A 16,239-nucleotide genomic window follows, 5' to 3' on the forward strand; every position below is an offset into this window, starting at 1 on the left:
TGGGGGAGCACTTCCTGAGTCAGGCCCAGGCTCAGCGCTGTAGTGCCCTGACCTCCCAAAATCTCACAGCAGGCTGGTGAGCAAGGCATGGCTGCGTCCACTTTACAAACAGGGTAAAGGCTGTGGAGACTTGCTCAAGGCCTCGTAGCTCAGAGCAAGGAGAGCAGGTTTTGAATCCAGGACCATCTGACTTCAGAAAGGACATTCCAGGGTCACCTGGGTGGCTCAGTCAGTTAAGCGTCCAACTTCGGCTCAGGTCACGATCTCGCGGTCTGTGAGTTCGAGCCCTGCATCGGGCTCTGTGCTGACAGCTCGGAGCCTGGAGCCTGCTTCAGATTCTGTGTCTCCCTCTCTCTCTGCTCCTCCCCTGTTCACGCGCTCTGTGTGTGTGTGTGTGTGTGTGTGTGTGTGTCTCAAAAATAAATAAACTTAAAAAGAAAGGACATTACAGAGGGCCCCTCTTTCGTTTGGGGCTATCTCTTGTCCCTGGAGCATTTTTCCACCCGTGGAAGGGGGCAGCCCCAGCCGCCATTTGGGAGAGTGTTCCTTCCCTATCTTGGGCCTCAGTTTCCCTGCCTGCAAAACAGGGGATGACGAGCCAGTGTCAAGGCTTATATGTAAGCCACTTTTGGTGCTGAGTGACACCTGTGTGAGTCCCACCTCCACCATCTTCTTGGGCCAGTTATCTCACCACATCAGGCCTCTGTTTCCTCATCTGCAAAATGGGAACAACGGAGTTCACGGGACTAGGAGCTCCAGCTGAGCCTCCTTGGCCAGGGCCCGGCCCCGGAAAGGTCTTCTGGGTAGGCTGTCAGGGTGATTATTTTCATCTGCCGGCGGGGGGCTGCCGGAGGCGCCCCACCAGCCCTGGAGAGGGTGGGATGGGAGAGGGGGGTGTGTGGGGGAGACAAGCCTGGAGCCTGGGCCCTCCCACCCCCACTGCCTCCTCCCCCCTGCCTCAGGGCCCCCCACCCAGCGACACAGCCCGTGGCACTTCCTCTCCCCGCCTGGCAGGCCGCCTGGCCCGGCCCCTTCTCTAAGGAAGCGCATTTCCTGCCTCCCCGGGCCAGGCTGGATGAGCCGGGAGCTCCCCACCGCTGCCGCTCATACCCTAGCTCCTATCTGCACCCCCGGGCCAGGGCTGTGTCGCAGCTGCCGTCCACAGGAGCCCAGCATCCCCTCCCCGTTCATCCTTCAGCCAGCGACCCCCGGCCCTGCGCCCCTGTGCCCACTTCTCCTGACCCCTCGGCCGCCACCTCAGAAGGCTGGAGCAGGGACGCCGCCGCTCCGGCCGCCTGTTCCCCTTGGGTCCCCGCTCGCGCCCACGCCGGCCCCCACGCCCGCCTGCAGCCCTGCCCCTGGACACCGGATAAGGCCCGGCGCACAGACCCCCAGCTGGACAGCATGGACCGCGGCACGCTTCTCCCCGTTGTCGCCTTGCTGCTGGCCGTCTGCAGCCTCAGACCGACAAGTAGGTGTCCAGGGACCCCGGGTGGGGAGACTTGGCCCCAAGTGTTCCCGGCCTCTGGCCTGGTCCCAAGCTCATGCCCAGTGGGGCCGTCCGAGGGGGTTTGGACAGCCCCAGATGGACACCATAGGGTGACAAACCATCCTGGTTTGGCAAGACGACGAACATTCAGCCCTGAAAGTCTCAAACAGGGATGAGTTATTTACCTTTACCTTAACCTTGGCCTCTAGCCTCCCAGCTACGTCCAGTTTCTCCCCAAGAAGCCCAGGTCCCAGAATGCTTGCTGTGCAGCCCTGGGAGAGTCTCCTGCCCTCTCTGGGCCTAAGGTTCCTGTCTGAAGAACCCGTGGAAAGGAGGGTGTGTGGATTCCCAGCACTAGGGCACTTGGTTCGCATCTCGTGTGGTTGCTTCCTCGCGGTGTGATGTTGGGGGACTGCGAAGTGGGGGTGGGAATAGAACTCCTCCTGGGCTGTGGGGATGGTCGGTGGTGAGGCCAGTCTTGTAGAGAGAGTTCTCGGGAAGGCTGGAGGGGCCTGTGTTGTTTACTGTGGCTGTATGATTAGCTTTAAATTCCTGCCCCTCGCCTCTCCGGGGCCTGTGAGTGGCTCCCAGAATGCTCTTGAATTTAGCGCTCTCCCTCTGCCTCTACTTACCCCCGCCTCCTTGAAATGCTGCCGGGGGGGGGGGGGGGGGGCACGACCCCGGACTAGGGGTTTTGTGGGAGTTCCTCAGCCTGGGGGTTTTCCAGGTGGTCTTGGCTCTTGGCCTTCTGAAACTGACCAGATGAGTGGCCGTGAGAAGCTGGGGGCTCCCAGCCCCTCATCCCACTCATGTGGGCCTCTCTGTGCCCGCCTAAAACCAGGGGACAGCTCCTGTGGGCACCCCTTCACCCATGGTGCATCTAGGAACTCCCTAGAAGATCTGGGGGTGTGGTGGGGAGAACATAAGGGAAGAGCACAGCAGTGACCCCCCCCCCACCTGATTCCACCTGTGGCATTTTAAACCCCCTAACGCCTACCACTGCCTCACTGATCACAGCAAACTGTCTCAGACATTAAGTGACCTAGCATGAATTTGACCTCAGGCTTGTGGCTCCTAACCACGTGTACTAAGCAAGCTCCCCCCCCTCCACCCATGTAGCTCCTAGCAACCCTGCAAGATGGCCGCCTTTATCTCCCCATTTTACAGGAGAGGAAGTAGAGGCTGTGACCTGCCAAGTTCACACAGCCCAGACAGAAGCCTACCCGAGCTGCGCAATGGTCCCCAGGCTGCCCTATCTTTCTCCCGCCTCCCCCACATTTTTCTAGCTTGATAACACTCTCTTCTTCGTGATCATCCGAGAAAGATCCATGTAGGCTCTGGTTTTACCGGATGGAAGGCAGGGGTGTGCTGGAAAATAATTAACAACAGGGGTGGAGGGTGTGGGGGATAGCATTTTGTCAATGTCCAGGGTGTAAATGTTCCCACGTGGCTGAATTCAAGCTCCCAACTTCCCAAACTTGAAGTTAGGATGCGAGGTCCAGAAGTGCCTTTGTCTGGCACGCCAAAGATGGGACAGACAGAGATAACCTCAAGAGCGTGGATCTAGTAAAATGGAGTAAAATAAGTAGGAAGTAATGAGTTTTGCTATTTGTTACCATTTAAAATACATAATTTATTTGTAAGCTTATAACGTTTACCTTTTTAGAGATTTTATTTTTTTAATTTTTATTTTTTGAGAGAGCGTGCTCACACGAGGTGGGGGGGGGGCAGAAGGGGGAAGGAGAGGGAGAGTCCGTCTTAAACACTCTCCATGTTCAGCGAGGATCCCAACTCGAGGCTTAATCCCATGACTTCGGGTTCATGATCTGAGCCAAAATCAAGAGTCAGACGCTTAACCGACTGAGCCACCCAGGCGCCCCTAAGATTTTATTTTTATTTATTGTTATTTTTAAAGTTTATTTATTTTGAGAGAGGGAGAGGGTGCGTGCACAAGCAGGGGAGGAACAGAGAGAGGGAGAGAGAGAATCCTAAGCAGGCTCCAGGATGTCAGCACAGAGCCTGATGTGGGGCTCGATCTCACAAATCGTGAGATCGTGACCTGAGTCAAAATCAAGAGTCAAGATGCTTAACTGGCTGAGCTACCCAGGCACCCCTATTTATTTATTTTTAAGTTTATTTGTTTATTTTGACAGAGACAGAGACAGTGCGAGTGGGGGAGGGGCAGAGAGAGGGGGAGCAGAGAATCCCAACCCCAAGAATCTGGCCTGGGACCCAAACTGGGCTCAAGCCTACAACCCCGAGATCAAGATTCACACGCTCCCTCAACTGAGCCAGCCAGGCACCCCAAAATTTAATTTTTAATAATGGCTGTGTTTAACAGCCAGTCGGAAAAACGGATGACTTATATCATTCTGCTCCTGTGAACAGGTACCAGCACCCTGCTGGTGATCACAGGGCTCAAGGACATTCCAAACCATCCAGCTCAACTCATTTACCATCTGCGGCCCATGGAAGGCAGATGGGGGGCCTGGGTTAAGGTGTAGAACCCAGATCTCCACACTGGGGATGGGGTGGGAGTGACCCTCACAACCTCAATCAGGCCAGAGAGGGTAAAAATGGGTCCAAAACGAGTCTAAGAATGGGTCCAGCCTTCTGGAAACACAGCTTGGCGGAATCTCTCAAAACCGTAATTTGTGTAACAGCTCAGCCTTCAGCTCTATGGAGCTGTTTGCCCAACTCCATAAAGATTTGTCCAACTCCAAAATAAACTGTATGGTCCACAGGTACCTGGAACAAAAACCCAACTGGAAACCACCCAAATGTCCATCAGCCTGGGTCCTATCCAATGAATTATCTTTTTTTCCCTCTCAAATGAATTATTATGCAGTGCAATACCATGCAGCCAAAACCAAGAAAAAGCTAAATCTATACACCGTTGTGGACAGATGTCTGGGACGCAGCGTTAGATGTTCAAATGGCCATGACTCCATCTCTGTAAGAATAAAACAGTAATAGGGGCGCCTGGCTCGCTCAGTCGGTGGAACGTGCGACTCTTGATTTCAGGGTTGTGAGTGTAGAGAGGACTTAAAAAGAAAATCTTAAAAAAAAAAAAAAAAAAAAAGACGAAGAAAACAGTAATAACGCACAGTATGCATGGATAAAATTCCCACATCCCTGCTCTCCAGCACAAGATTTCTCTAGGCAATTAATTGTCTTACAGACAAGAATTGGATGCTTGGGGCACCTGGGTGGTTCAGTTGGTTAAGCCTCCGGACTCTTGAGTTCCGCTCAGCTCATGATCTCACAGTTCGTGAGATCGAGCCCCGCGTCAGGCTTTGTGCTGACAGTGCAGTGCCTGCTTGGGATTCTCTCTCTCTCTCTCTCTCTCTCTCTCTCTCTCTCTCTCTCTCTCTCTCTCTCTCTGCCCCTCTCCCACTCATGCTCTCTCTCTCTGTCTCAAAAATAAGTAAACAAACAAAAAAATTGGATGCTTAACTGACTGAGCTCCCCAGGTGCCCCATCATGTAGGTTTTTAAAGAGCAATTTAGTTATATATTCACTTCAGGCTCCTCCTTAAAGAAAATAGATAAGGGGAAAAAAATCACTTCCCGAGTTCTTTTATTAATGTAGGCGTCGTTAACATGCTGGCGGGTTGCTTACTAGTTTTTGTCTAGCTTGTTAAGGTAATTTTCATGCAAACGAATCAACACTTGGGAGTCTTGGTTACCCTTCTTATGCCCCAGCAGGTTTCTGTGTTGTCACGTAGACTCCATAACCGCCCCATCGTGTTTCCAGAATGCTCTTCCCCTTAAATGTGCCATCCCGTCATTTGGTGAATCTCATTGCTGAATATTTAGGTGGTTTCCCCTTGGAGGCTGGTTATAAATACCACCGCCGTGCACGTTTTTGGTACATGCACCTCTTCCTGTATTTTGGAGTACTTCACTTGGATAGAGTCCCAGAGGCGAGGATGCTGGGATTCGAGGTCCATGTTGGGTGGCTGGGATCAAAGAGTGTTTCCGAAGTGTGGACAAGCCTACACTGAGGGTTGGGACAGAGATGGGACTCGGAGCCCTGTGCTGCCTACCACCTGTGCGGGGATCTGTGGTTCTCTGGAGAGGGGGCTAGTGACGCAGGACAGAGACCACAAATATCCATCCCTTAGAGCCTGCACTCCAGCACAGCTTCCCATCTGCCGGGAGGCAAAAGAGGAGATGTGTGAGCCAGGTGTCAGAGGACGAGACCCTGGGGACATGACCGTGGAGATTCTCTGTCATCTCAGCCAGACAGACAGTGACACTAAGATCCAGCTCCGGCCCCAGCTTTGGGACATCAGCCCCGGAGCCTGAAGAGGACCATCATCTGGGGTGGAGCTGACTTGATCCCTGGGACAGGGACAGGGGTGAAGGGACAGAGGTGACTGCTGACATTGACTCAACACTCACTCTGTGCCGGACGCTGAACTATGCCTGATCTGTCCCGTCAGACTCAAACTTCACAGAAGCCCAAAGAGGCAGACACTCCTGTCGCCCCCATTTGACAGCGGACGAGACTGGGGAACAGGCAGGTGGAGAGATCAGCTGGAGCCTGAGCCTTGGGTCTAACCACTGTGCGATACTGCCTGAGAGGAGGGGAGATTTGGTTCCCTTCCCGGCCTTACACTGACCCATCCGGCAAGAGCGTAACTGGATTGGTCCCATCACAAAAGGGCTCTGAGAGTGGAATAGAAGTCGACCAAGAGGTCAAGTAAGGGAAGACCCTTGGTCTGGGAAAGAGCACGGCTGATGCAGGGAACGAGGTGCATTTGGAGGAAAAGCTCACGTCTCCCCAGTGGGCATAAATAATCATGAGAGCAGTTGCCCAGGCTTGAGCAACCCCGCGCATCAGGAGCCCGCTTAGCGGGCAGGCGTCCTCTGACCAACTTTCTCAGCAAGTGGACGAGGAGGGTGTTGTGATTACCGTCATCCCCATTGTGAGGATGGTAACACCGAGGCACAGAAAGGAAGCTGGGAGCTGGCAGAATAGGGACCTGAACGTTGGCATGTATCCCATCCCTGCCCTTGTCAATTCCGTGGTAGGTTGTAGAGTGTGGACTTGACCCTGAGGGCGTTGAGCCACGGGAAGGACTGGAGAAGGGAGAAGGGAGCGTTGGGGCGTCACTGGGGGGTGGCTGGGCTGGAAGCTGGGGAATCTGTGAGGCTGTAATTGGACCCTGAAAGGAGCAAAGGGTGGATGGGTGACTGAGGAAGAGGAAAAGCCTGTCAATAAGGCTCTGCCCCAGTATTATGAAATAATCACAGCTAGTGTGTTCAGAGTGCTTACGGGGCACCAGGCTCTTCACACGGCTGGGAAGTGGGTGCTGAGTGCACGAGCCGGATCGCCCGGGGTACAAATACAGGGCTCTGACACTTAATAGCTGGGCCACCTCGGGCAAACTCTCGCACCTTGCGGATCTCATCTCCCCATGCGTCCTGTGGTTACAATAACGGTACCCACCTCTAGGCCTGCTGCAAGGATCCAACGAACGAACTTCTGGGCAGCCTCGAAATGGTTCCTGGCTCTCAGTAAGCACGATGAAAGCTGTTTTGCAACCGGGGAAACCGAGGCTCAGAGAAGTTAGGCCTTCGCTCAAGGTGACCATCTTTTTTAAGGGGTAGAGCTGGGGTCTGACCCAGGCTGTCTGACTCTGGAGTTGCCTTTCTCGACCATTATTATTCTCTGTGGCCTTTCGAGGTGCCGGGGTGGCCATCTGGAAAGCGCCGAGGTGGCTCTATGCTCATGGGTGGGGCGGAGGAGGAAGGGGACAGAGGTGGGAAAGTGGCTCCTGGGTCTCTCGCTCAGGCCGGGTCACCCAGGCCCCTAGTGGCGCCTCCTCCAAGCCGGGTCCCGGGAGGCCCTGGCGTTTCCCTTGGTGCCAGGGGATTGTTTTCAGCTCTGTCTGGGCCCGCCTCCGGCTCCGGGAGACAGGCCCGGGCGTCATACTCCCTCCTGTCTCCCCATTCTCGTCTGCGGGGTGGGGGAGCCAGGATTCGAAAAGGCCCCAAAATAAATGGACCTCTTATCTGATCTCCCAGCCTGGCCCGTTATCTGATCATTACATAATGGCCAGGCCTGTGGCCTCTCCCGCTGACGGCATGGAGGAGGTGGCCCCGGGTGGCCCGGCAATCCAGGAGGAACTGGGGTTCCTGGAAGTCTGGGGAGGGGGCAGGGAAAGTCCCAAGGAAAGGAGGAAGGCACCGCGTTAATCTGCAGGCCAGACCCCAGGTCACTGTGGGGAGAGGTGGGTCCAAGGCCCAGCCTGGTTAGCCATGTGCCGTGTGATCTGTGCACGTCCTGCCTCTCCGGGCCTCAGTCTTCCCATCTGTATAGGAAGGGTTTGGACCAAGTCTGTGTTTGCTGATAGGCAGTGGGAGAGAGAGCACTGAGGAGCACTGAGGGGCCTAGTGGGCCACCAGGGGGTGGGACAGCAGGAGGTGGGGTCAGCCCTCCCATCTGCTGGGGAGAGGGGGTCTGCTGGCCTGAGGCACCAGTGACCTCCCTGTCAGAGGTCCCTCACCTGCAGACTGCCCTTTCCACCTCACCCCAACCTCCTCATGCAGTTCGTTCCTCTCCAGTGACGGAAGTCACTCAAATAACTATAACCAAAAGAAGTGCCACATGCCCTGTCTCATGGAGTCTGCCCAACAACCTCTACGGGTTATGTGGGTTCTAATTATCGTTCCACAGACGAGGAAAATGAGGTCCAAAGTGGTGAAATCGTTACCAAAGCCACATAGCCAGTAAGTGCAGGCCAGAGATTCAAACCCAGGTTGGCCTGGCTCCAGGGACCTTGCCTTCAATCAAAATGTCATATGACGCTTGCATTCTGATTCTTGCACACAGGACAGGGCCAGGGCAAGGACGTATAAGGTTGGGCCCCCATAGCAGCCAAACCCTCGTCCTCGTCCTGAACTTCTCCTTCTCAACGTGCTGCCGGTGGATGGTGTTGCTGTGACCAGGGACGGCCATCTTGAGTCCTTCTCTTACCCCTGGGGGTCCTGAGCCCAGCAAGGCTGGCTTAGACAAAGACGGTCCAATAGCCTGGGATTCGGAAGAAGCCTCCCTAGCCCCCCTCCTCTGAGCTGGCGACGGCTGGACGTGCGGCCAGTCCCTCCGCGCCCATCTTTGATCTCCAAGAAAACAGGAAGTGAGCGCGACAAGATGGAGACACAAACTTCCAAACAGTCTCCCCTTCTCTGTCCTCCTTCCCTCCTCCGGAGCCCCCCCTTCCCCGGCACATTCCTTAGGACGAGGTGTAGGGGCCTCATTTCCTCTTCCTCCTCTGCTGGGTCAGGGTGAAATTCCATTCCCTTCCCTCAGGACCTGCGTTTCCGGGCGGCCCAGAGGCAGGCTCTGCGGCCCAGGCCTACTTCCCAGGGCCGCCCTCTGAACCTGGGCCGCCCTTCTGGCTCCCTCTGTCCCTCGGGGCCAGGAGACTCTCAACCCTCCTTGCCTCGTTCCTCCCAGCCTCCTCGAGGCACGGGAGGGAAGGTTTTCCTCTCCTGATCTCGGGCCTTGTCTCCCTTTGGAGCGAGCCCGCCTGGAGGCTTGCGTGCATGTGTGAGCCCTTCCACATAGCAAGGGTCGCCTGATGTAGCAAATGAACATATAGGAGGCTCAGTTAAATTTGAATTTCAGGTAAACAATGAAAAAAATTTTAGTGGAAATATGTCCCGGGGTGCCTGGGTGGCTCAGTCGGTTAAGCGTCAAAGTCTTGATTTAGGCTCAGGTCATGATCTCATGGTTCGTGAGTTCAAGCCCTGTATCGGGCTCTGTGCTGACAGCGCAGAGCCTGCTTGGGATTCTGTCTCCCTCTCTCTCTCTGACCCTCCCCTACTCACTCTCTGTCTCGAAAATAGATAAATAAACATTAAAAAAATAATAATATGTGTCCCATTTTATCATATTTAGGATATGCTTATACTTCTAAAAATTAATCATTTTTTAGTCAACTTTAACTGGGCATCCTGCATTTTCTCCGTCAACCCAACCCCTAGTAGCACTGTGAGCTCAGGCAAGAGACTTTTCCTTTCTGAGCCTTAGTTTCTCCATCTGTGGAACGGATATAATGACATCCACCTCGTAGGGTAGCTGCGAGAAGGTAATAAAGCCCTCAGCCGGTGCCAAGCACCCAGTAGGCATTCAGAGAGTGGGAACATTGTCACCACCTTATTCTTATCTGGGGCTCTCTCTGGCTGTGCTTCCCCAACAGGTCTTGCAGAAACTGTCCATTGTGACCTACAGCCTGTGGATGCCGAGGTGACATACGTCACGAGTCGGGTTCCCGAGGGCTGCGTGGCTCAGGTCCCCAATGCTACCCTTCAAGTCCGCATTCTCTTCCTGGAGTCCTCAAGGGTAAGCGCCTGCTGGCAGGGCTGGGTGGGGCCCCAGAGAAAGGCCCGGGGCCAAGGGGATGAGGGGAGCCTTCCTTGCGGCTGTCCCTGGAGCCTGTGTCCCTGGGTCACATCCTCACCAGGGCCCCTGCCAGGAGGGACACGTGGGCATCTCACAGGGTGGGTAAGGGATGACATTTCTGGGGCCAGCATCACAGAGGTCTGCTGGATGCCACAAGACCCAGGTGCGAAGGGGGGTTTGGCCACTGAGTGGAGAAGAACCACGTGAGCAGTGAGATGAACCAGGTGAGCCACCCCCTGTGCACCTGCAACGGTGAGGATCTTGACGCTTCTCGGTGGACTGAGCTCCCCTCCAGGCAGCTTGGGCTTTGAGAAGGGCTTTCCCTCCGCGGAGTCCAAATCCCCCTCCCTGGAATGTCCCTCATCGAACATCTATGACCTGGCCAGGCAGCCCACAGAGATTGGACGGCCGGTGATGCCACCTTGGAGACCAGCGTCCCTCCTGAGACCCCTCCTGAGGTCCAGCATTAGCTTAAGTCCCTCCTAATGATAATAACACACCGACCGAATGCTTACTACGCGCTAAACTCTGTGCCAGACTCTGTGTGAGGCTTCCTGTGTGCTAGGTACTGTTAGAGACCTACTAAGAGCCAGGACCTGACTTCAGCATCTTATGTGTGTTAAGCCTCCCAAGGGCCCATCTGTCAGAGTCTGTTATTACCCCCACGTTTCAGAGGAGGAAACAGGCCTGGAGAGGCAAAGCAACATGCCCCAGGCCACAGTTCACACTAGATTCTGGGAGCCCCCACACTAGGCTGTCGCCTGGCTCCCCAGTTGGGTGTGTGTTCAGTGGGCATCTGGCCTGCCCGGCCTGGTAGCCACACCTGGCTGATGTGGCCTCAGGTCCTGAAAGCGATTTAGTGGTGTCAGCTCAGTGAACTTGCGGCCAAGCTGCCCCTGAAACTGTTAAGTTGCCCTGCATTTGTGTGGTGATAAGAGGGTGCCCAGACCACCAATATCGGGGGGGGCCTGCTCCCCACCGCCCTGCCTGCCACCGGGACTGTGGGCCTCGATAATCCCCAAGCCAAGATAGTGCCAAGCACATGTTATAGGGTTTTCGTAGCCATTGTAATTTTTTTCAAGTTTGGTGATGATATGGAAAATAAGATTGCCCTCTAGAAGTTCGTTTTGTTTGTTCTGATGATCAGGTCTCTGTACCTCCTCTGGGTGACTGGGCTCCCCTAACCCTAATCTTTCAACGAGGGGCCAGAGTCAGAGAAAAGCCCCCTGCCAAGTGCCCGGGTCTATGGGAAACAGATGTGTAGACAGTCAGCCAGGATCCGGGTGATTGGCGCTTTCTTGGGGAGGGCAGAGCAGGGCAGGGATACTCCAACTGCTGTGGGATTAGGCAGGGCTTCCTGGAGGAAGCAACAACACGAAGGATGGTCAGGAGCTCATGGAGCGAAGGAGGCGTTAGGGAAGAGCAGAGCAGAGTGAATGCACAGGCAGGTAAGGACCGTGGTTAGGGTCCAAATGTGGTTCGCCGTGGTGGGAGCTTGCTGTCCACCTTTGGGGCAGGGATGGGGGCGGGGGTGAGAAGGCCCTGTCACCATATTAAGGAGTTTGGTCTTTATCCCGTGGGCAGTGACAGTCATCGGAGGGTTTTTAGGGGTACGGTAGAATGCCAGGGTCACTCATGCCATCCTAGAGCTCACGGCAACAGAATCTCCCGTCACCCTCTGCCTCTTCCAGAAAACTCAGTCCCTGGGGCGTCTGGCTTTTAATCCAAGAAGCCACGCTGCAAGCCCCGGGACTGCCAGGCATGTCTGTCTGAGGGGGTGGTGGAGACAGCTGGGGCTCAGGAGACTGGCGCTCCAGCCTTGGATGTCACTGACTAGCACCCCACACGGTGCCTGGCCTGCAGAGGGGGCCCCTTCCCCTCACTCTCCAACACACACACCTATTTCTTACATGTTTGTGTCTTTCTTTTTGAGAGAGAGAGAGAGAGAGAAACAGAATCCCAAGCAGGCTCCACGCTGTCAGCACAGAGCCCGACGTGGGGCTCGAACTCACGAACTGTGAGATCGTGACCTGAGTCAAAACCAAAAGTCAGATGCTTAACTGACTGAACGACCCAGGAGCCCCTCACACATATTTCTTGGGCTCAGGGACTCACCGAAGAATCACAGAGTGTCAGGATCTGGCCCAGGGCCTGACAGATTCCAAATAACTGCTGAGTGAATGAATGATTGAATGAATGAATGAATGAATGAATGCACGCACTGCTGTGTGACCTTGATGCAACAGTGAAGCACGTGGGTTCTGGAACCAGTCTTCAGATTGAACTTTGGCTTCGCAGCTCAGGGCAGCACGGCCTTGGGCTACCTCTCTAAGGCCTTGGTTTTCCATGGGAAATACGGGGCCCATGACAGCACCTCTGGGGGCGGTGAGAATCCAGTGGGGTGGGGCAGGCAAATACTGAGTGCAGGCCTGCCCAGCAGCACTGTTTGTTGTTATAATGTCTCCTCTCTGGCCTCCGTGTCTCACCTGTAAAAATCTTGCTGGGCATGCTATGGTTTCCAGAATATCGTCCCGTCAGTCAACTAAGTTGATCCCCAAAGGTTATTGCTACCAGGTGGCTGAGGTAGGGGCCGTGAATCCCACCAGACCCCATGCTGTGACCCAGAAGGCACCTTTCTCCCTGGGGAGGCCCCCAGGGATCGGGTCCTTGATAGCTCCCCGCCCCCCCCAACCACCGCCCGACAACCAGCCATCGACAGGTGCCTGCTCTGTGCCCAGCCAGCGTTGGGCATTGATGGTGCAGAGAGAAAGCAGACGTGACCCCTGCCATCGAGCCAATCCCAAGCCAGGAGAGGCAGAGGTGGGCATCAGCACCCCGGGTGTTGAGTAATGGGATCGGCAACGAGGGGTACGTGGGGCTGTGGAGGGAAAGGGGCATTAGTGAAAGGCTCCTGGCATCTAGCCAGACAGAGAGCGGGGGGTGAAGGGCATTGCAGGCAGAGGGCCCCACAGGAGCAAAGGCCTAGAGGCCAGAAACATGAGCTGGCAGGGGGCTGGGGGTGGGGGGCGGCTATCTCAGCAACCAGCCCGAGCCCTCCCGACCTGTGGCCGCCTTCTTCAAACCCTGGCACGCAGAAACGGCTGTCCCGTCCACCCCTGCGCAGCGTCTGAATCCTCAGACTTCCTGCGGGTGGACAGCCGATGAGCTGAGGGAGCCAAGCGGCTCGGGGAAGAGAGGTCTGCGGCAGACAGACAAGGGGGCCACTGGGCAGGGGCTCTATCTCACCGGGTCCCTGAAGGGCAGGCCGGAGCCTGGATTCCGGGAGGGGGCCCGGGGTCACATCCTGACCCACGGAGACAGGAAACCTGCCTGGTGTCTCAGCGATTCCCGTCAGACCGACTGCACCGATCTGTCCTCCTAACAAACCCCAGGCAGCCAGGCAGAGCTGGGGCAGCCGCTGATTCACCCTACTTCTGGGCAAACCCGTGGAGCCAAAGACACCCCACCCACCCCCAAGCAGACGGAACCTGCTGGGCTCTTGCACTGACTCATTCCTGACCAGAGGGGCAGGCAAGGCTGCTCAGGCACGGAGAGAGAATGAGAGCGGGAGGGGCCCTGGGTTACCATCCTGAGAGGCTGTGAAGGGCCGTGGAGGGCAGTGTCACTCTCAGACTTGGACAATGGGGACCCCTGTTCAGGCCTCACAATTAATGGCTCTTCTCTGGCCCTCTTCCAGTTGTGCTCCTCCCCCGGGATAGGGTAGCTGCAGGTCAAAGGGACGTGGAGCCTGTACCCGTCCCCCGAGTCCGTGCTCTGGGTACCCAGACTCCAGAATTCCCTGCCCTGTGTGTGCTGAGCCCCCTCCTGAGGCTGCATGGGGCTCTTTCCTGTCCCACCCTCCAGCGGGGGCACTGCGTGACTAGTAGAAGCCCCTCCAGACCTAAAAGATGGGCACAGTGGCTGTGTGTAGGGGGTGGCCATGGCAGAGCTTGGGCATTTGGGCTGCGTTGCCCACATCCATACTTGTGAAGAGAAGGAGGTAAAAAGAAAGGAGGGCAGGCTGGAAGCCAGGGCTCCCATTTGTAGTCGTAACCCAGGCCTTACAGATATTAGGGGCAAGTTTGGTGGAAAGGCATAGAATGGGCAGCAGCCAAACAGGCTGAGTGGGGATAGTCTGCTTTCTCACTGCTGTGTCCCCAGTGTCAAGTTCAGGGTCAGGCTGGAAGTAAATATTGGATGGATGGATGGATGGATGGATGGATGGATGGATGGGTGTGTGGATGGATAATGGAAAGAAGGAAGGAAGGAGAAATATACATGCACGTGAACATTTGTTGACTGACCATCCCAAGGGGTTCGTGGTGCCACTTGCTGTCCATCTCTGGTTGTTTAGGGGTGTTTGCCAAGCTCCTGGAGGAGAGAGTTGTGCCCCTTCAAGAGCCCAGAAGCCCCAGGCTGGGCTCAGCACTGGCCTCTCAGATTGGCAAATGAAACCAGGGAGGTGGGGAGAACATAGGCTGACCAGGGGCCCTCAGCTGCGGAAAGTAGTAGGTCTCTCCTGGGGCCGGGGGTGGGGGGGTCTGGAAACCCACTCTGTGTCCACCTGGCTAGAGACTGTGACTCCTGGAATGCCAAACACTGGGCCGCCCGCCCCCACCCAAGATGGCAGGATGAAATCCAGTGGCCACACAATACTAGAACATCGCTGAGCCCCACTCCTCACTACACAGAGGGGAAGAGCGAGGCCCAGAGACGGGATGCCACAGTGAGACGTAGCTGAGGCAATTCCAGCTACGTTGCCCACCTCTAATGCCAACCTCCCCAGCTCCAACCCATGGCACTCGGGATGGGCGGGCGAGGAGGAGAAGGCAGGTAATGAAAGCCATCCACTGCTGTGTATTTAGCTAGGCACTGGCCAGCACACTCCAGAAGCAGAATCTCACTGAACCCTCAACAAGTCTGGGAAGCGGGCGTATCGTTCAGCCGATTTTCCAGATCGGGAAATCGAGCCCCAGAGAAGAGTGACTGCCCAGGGTCACAGGTGAACGACTGAGCCCACATTTGAAATCAGACCAGTCTGGCTTTGACCCCCCTTCCCCGGCCACCCCGCTTGTACGTATCATCTGAGTCTGCCGGGCTGGACAGAGGGACGGCTGGCTCCAATCTGGCCGGCTCCAGTCTGGCCCTAGGAGGGTGGGGGCTGCAGGCAGCCCCAAGGCTCCGCTCCTAGAAGAATTGCTGGAAGCAGCTTTCTATAAGTGGCTACTAGTGTTCAGGGCCTCCTCACCGAAATCCCCCCTTCCCGCCACCAACCGCTGGGCCAACAATGGCATCTGTGGGACGCTGGCACAAAAATAGAAACTCGGTCTCCCGCCCACCCACTCGGGGAAGGGGCGGGGGTTGGCCCAGTTCGGAGCTGGGAGCGAGGGGCTGGCCGGCCTGCCCACTTCCACGAGGCTCCCCAGAATTCCCAGGATGTCATTCAGAAGACTGGGAACCTGGAGGTGGGGGGCAAGGCAGACCCCTTTCCTTTGCCTCTGGGCTCTGGGCTGGGAAGGAAGAGGGAAGTCCGTGTGCATGTGAGGGACTGCAGGGATGAGTCAGGGCCACGGGATGGAAATGTTTGCTGTGGAAACCCAACCGGTTTTTTCTGGGAACCAGCTGACTTCGGCCAGGTCCAGGAGCTCCGAGACCCCAGGGAGCCCAGCTTTCCCGCCTCCCTGAGTTTCCACGCCTCTCACTTGCCGTGTGGCCCTGGCCCGTGGCTCCCCCTCTTTGTGTCTCAGTCCCCAACTGTCCAAGGAGGGACGTGGTGGTAACTGCGTGGTGGGTGGAGAGCTGAGTGTGTTGTGACAAATGTCCTGAAGTTTCAGTCTCTTAATGCCCTCACCCTGGGCATGACCCGACGCTGACCTCCACTTCTCTTTTTTCACTTCCTTTGTCCAGAACCCTACCTGGTATTTGTTCCCAACCCCGTCCTACCAAGTGGGGAGACTGAGGTACAGGGGAGCAGGTACAGTTGCCAAGCAGCGGCAAGAATGAGGGTTCCCAGGGCTCTTTCCTGCCAGCTCCGAGGGTGCCCTCCCAGCTTTTCTGTCGCCTGCCGTGCTCTCGGGCCGTGGATGCCCGGCAAGGGGCAGAGGACAGATCTCATCCCTGCGGATGAGCGTCTCCAAATCACGGGGCCCCATCTCTCCGCTGTGTGCGGCCCCAAAGGTCACTCCCTCGGGTGAGGACAGACAGATGGGGCTAGACAGTGGTGTTGTACCCGTAAAATGGGAGAATAAATACCCGATTCTGCTTCACAAGAGCACATGTCACCTGCTCAGTACAGGGCCAGGCACAGGTTAAGTTGAACCATGTGAAATTACCGA

General features: G+C 56.1%; 1 protein-coding gene across 1 annotated transcript in view; it reads left to right on the top strand.

Moving 5' to 3' along the window:
* The first annotated feature begins 1,030 nt into the window (after positions 1 to 1,030).
* Positions 1,031 to 16,239, top strand: part of ENG (endoglin) — a 30,907-nt gene continuing 15,698 nt past the window's right edge. Inside the window, exons 1-2 of the mRNA XM_058694034.1 lie at positions 1,031 to 1,471; positions 9,702 to 9,844. Of these exons, the coding sequence (XP_058550017.1) occupies positions 1,405 to 1,471; positions 9,702 to 9,844 (210 nt within the window). The 5' untranslated portion in view covers positions 1,031 to 1,404. The remainder of the gene's footprint in view (positions 1,472 to 9,701; positions 9,845 to 16,239) is intronic.

The sequence above is a fragment of the Neofelis nebulosa genome, chromosome 12, assembly GCF_028018385.1.
Source record: "Neofelis nebulosa isolate mNeoNeb1 chromosome 12, mNeoNeb1.pri, whole genome shotgun sequence".
Classification (NCBI taxonomy): Eukaryota; Metazoa; Chordata; class Mammalia; order Carnivora; family Felidae; genus Neofelis; species Neofelis nebulosa.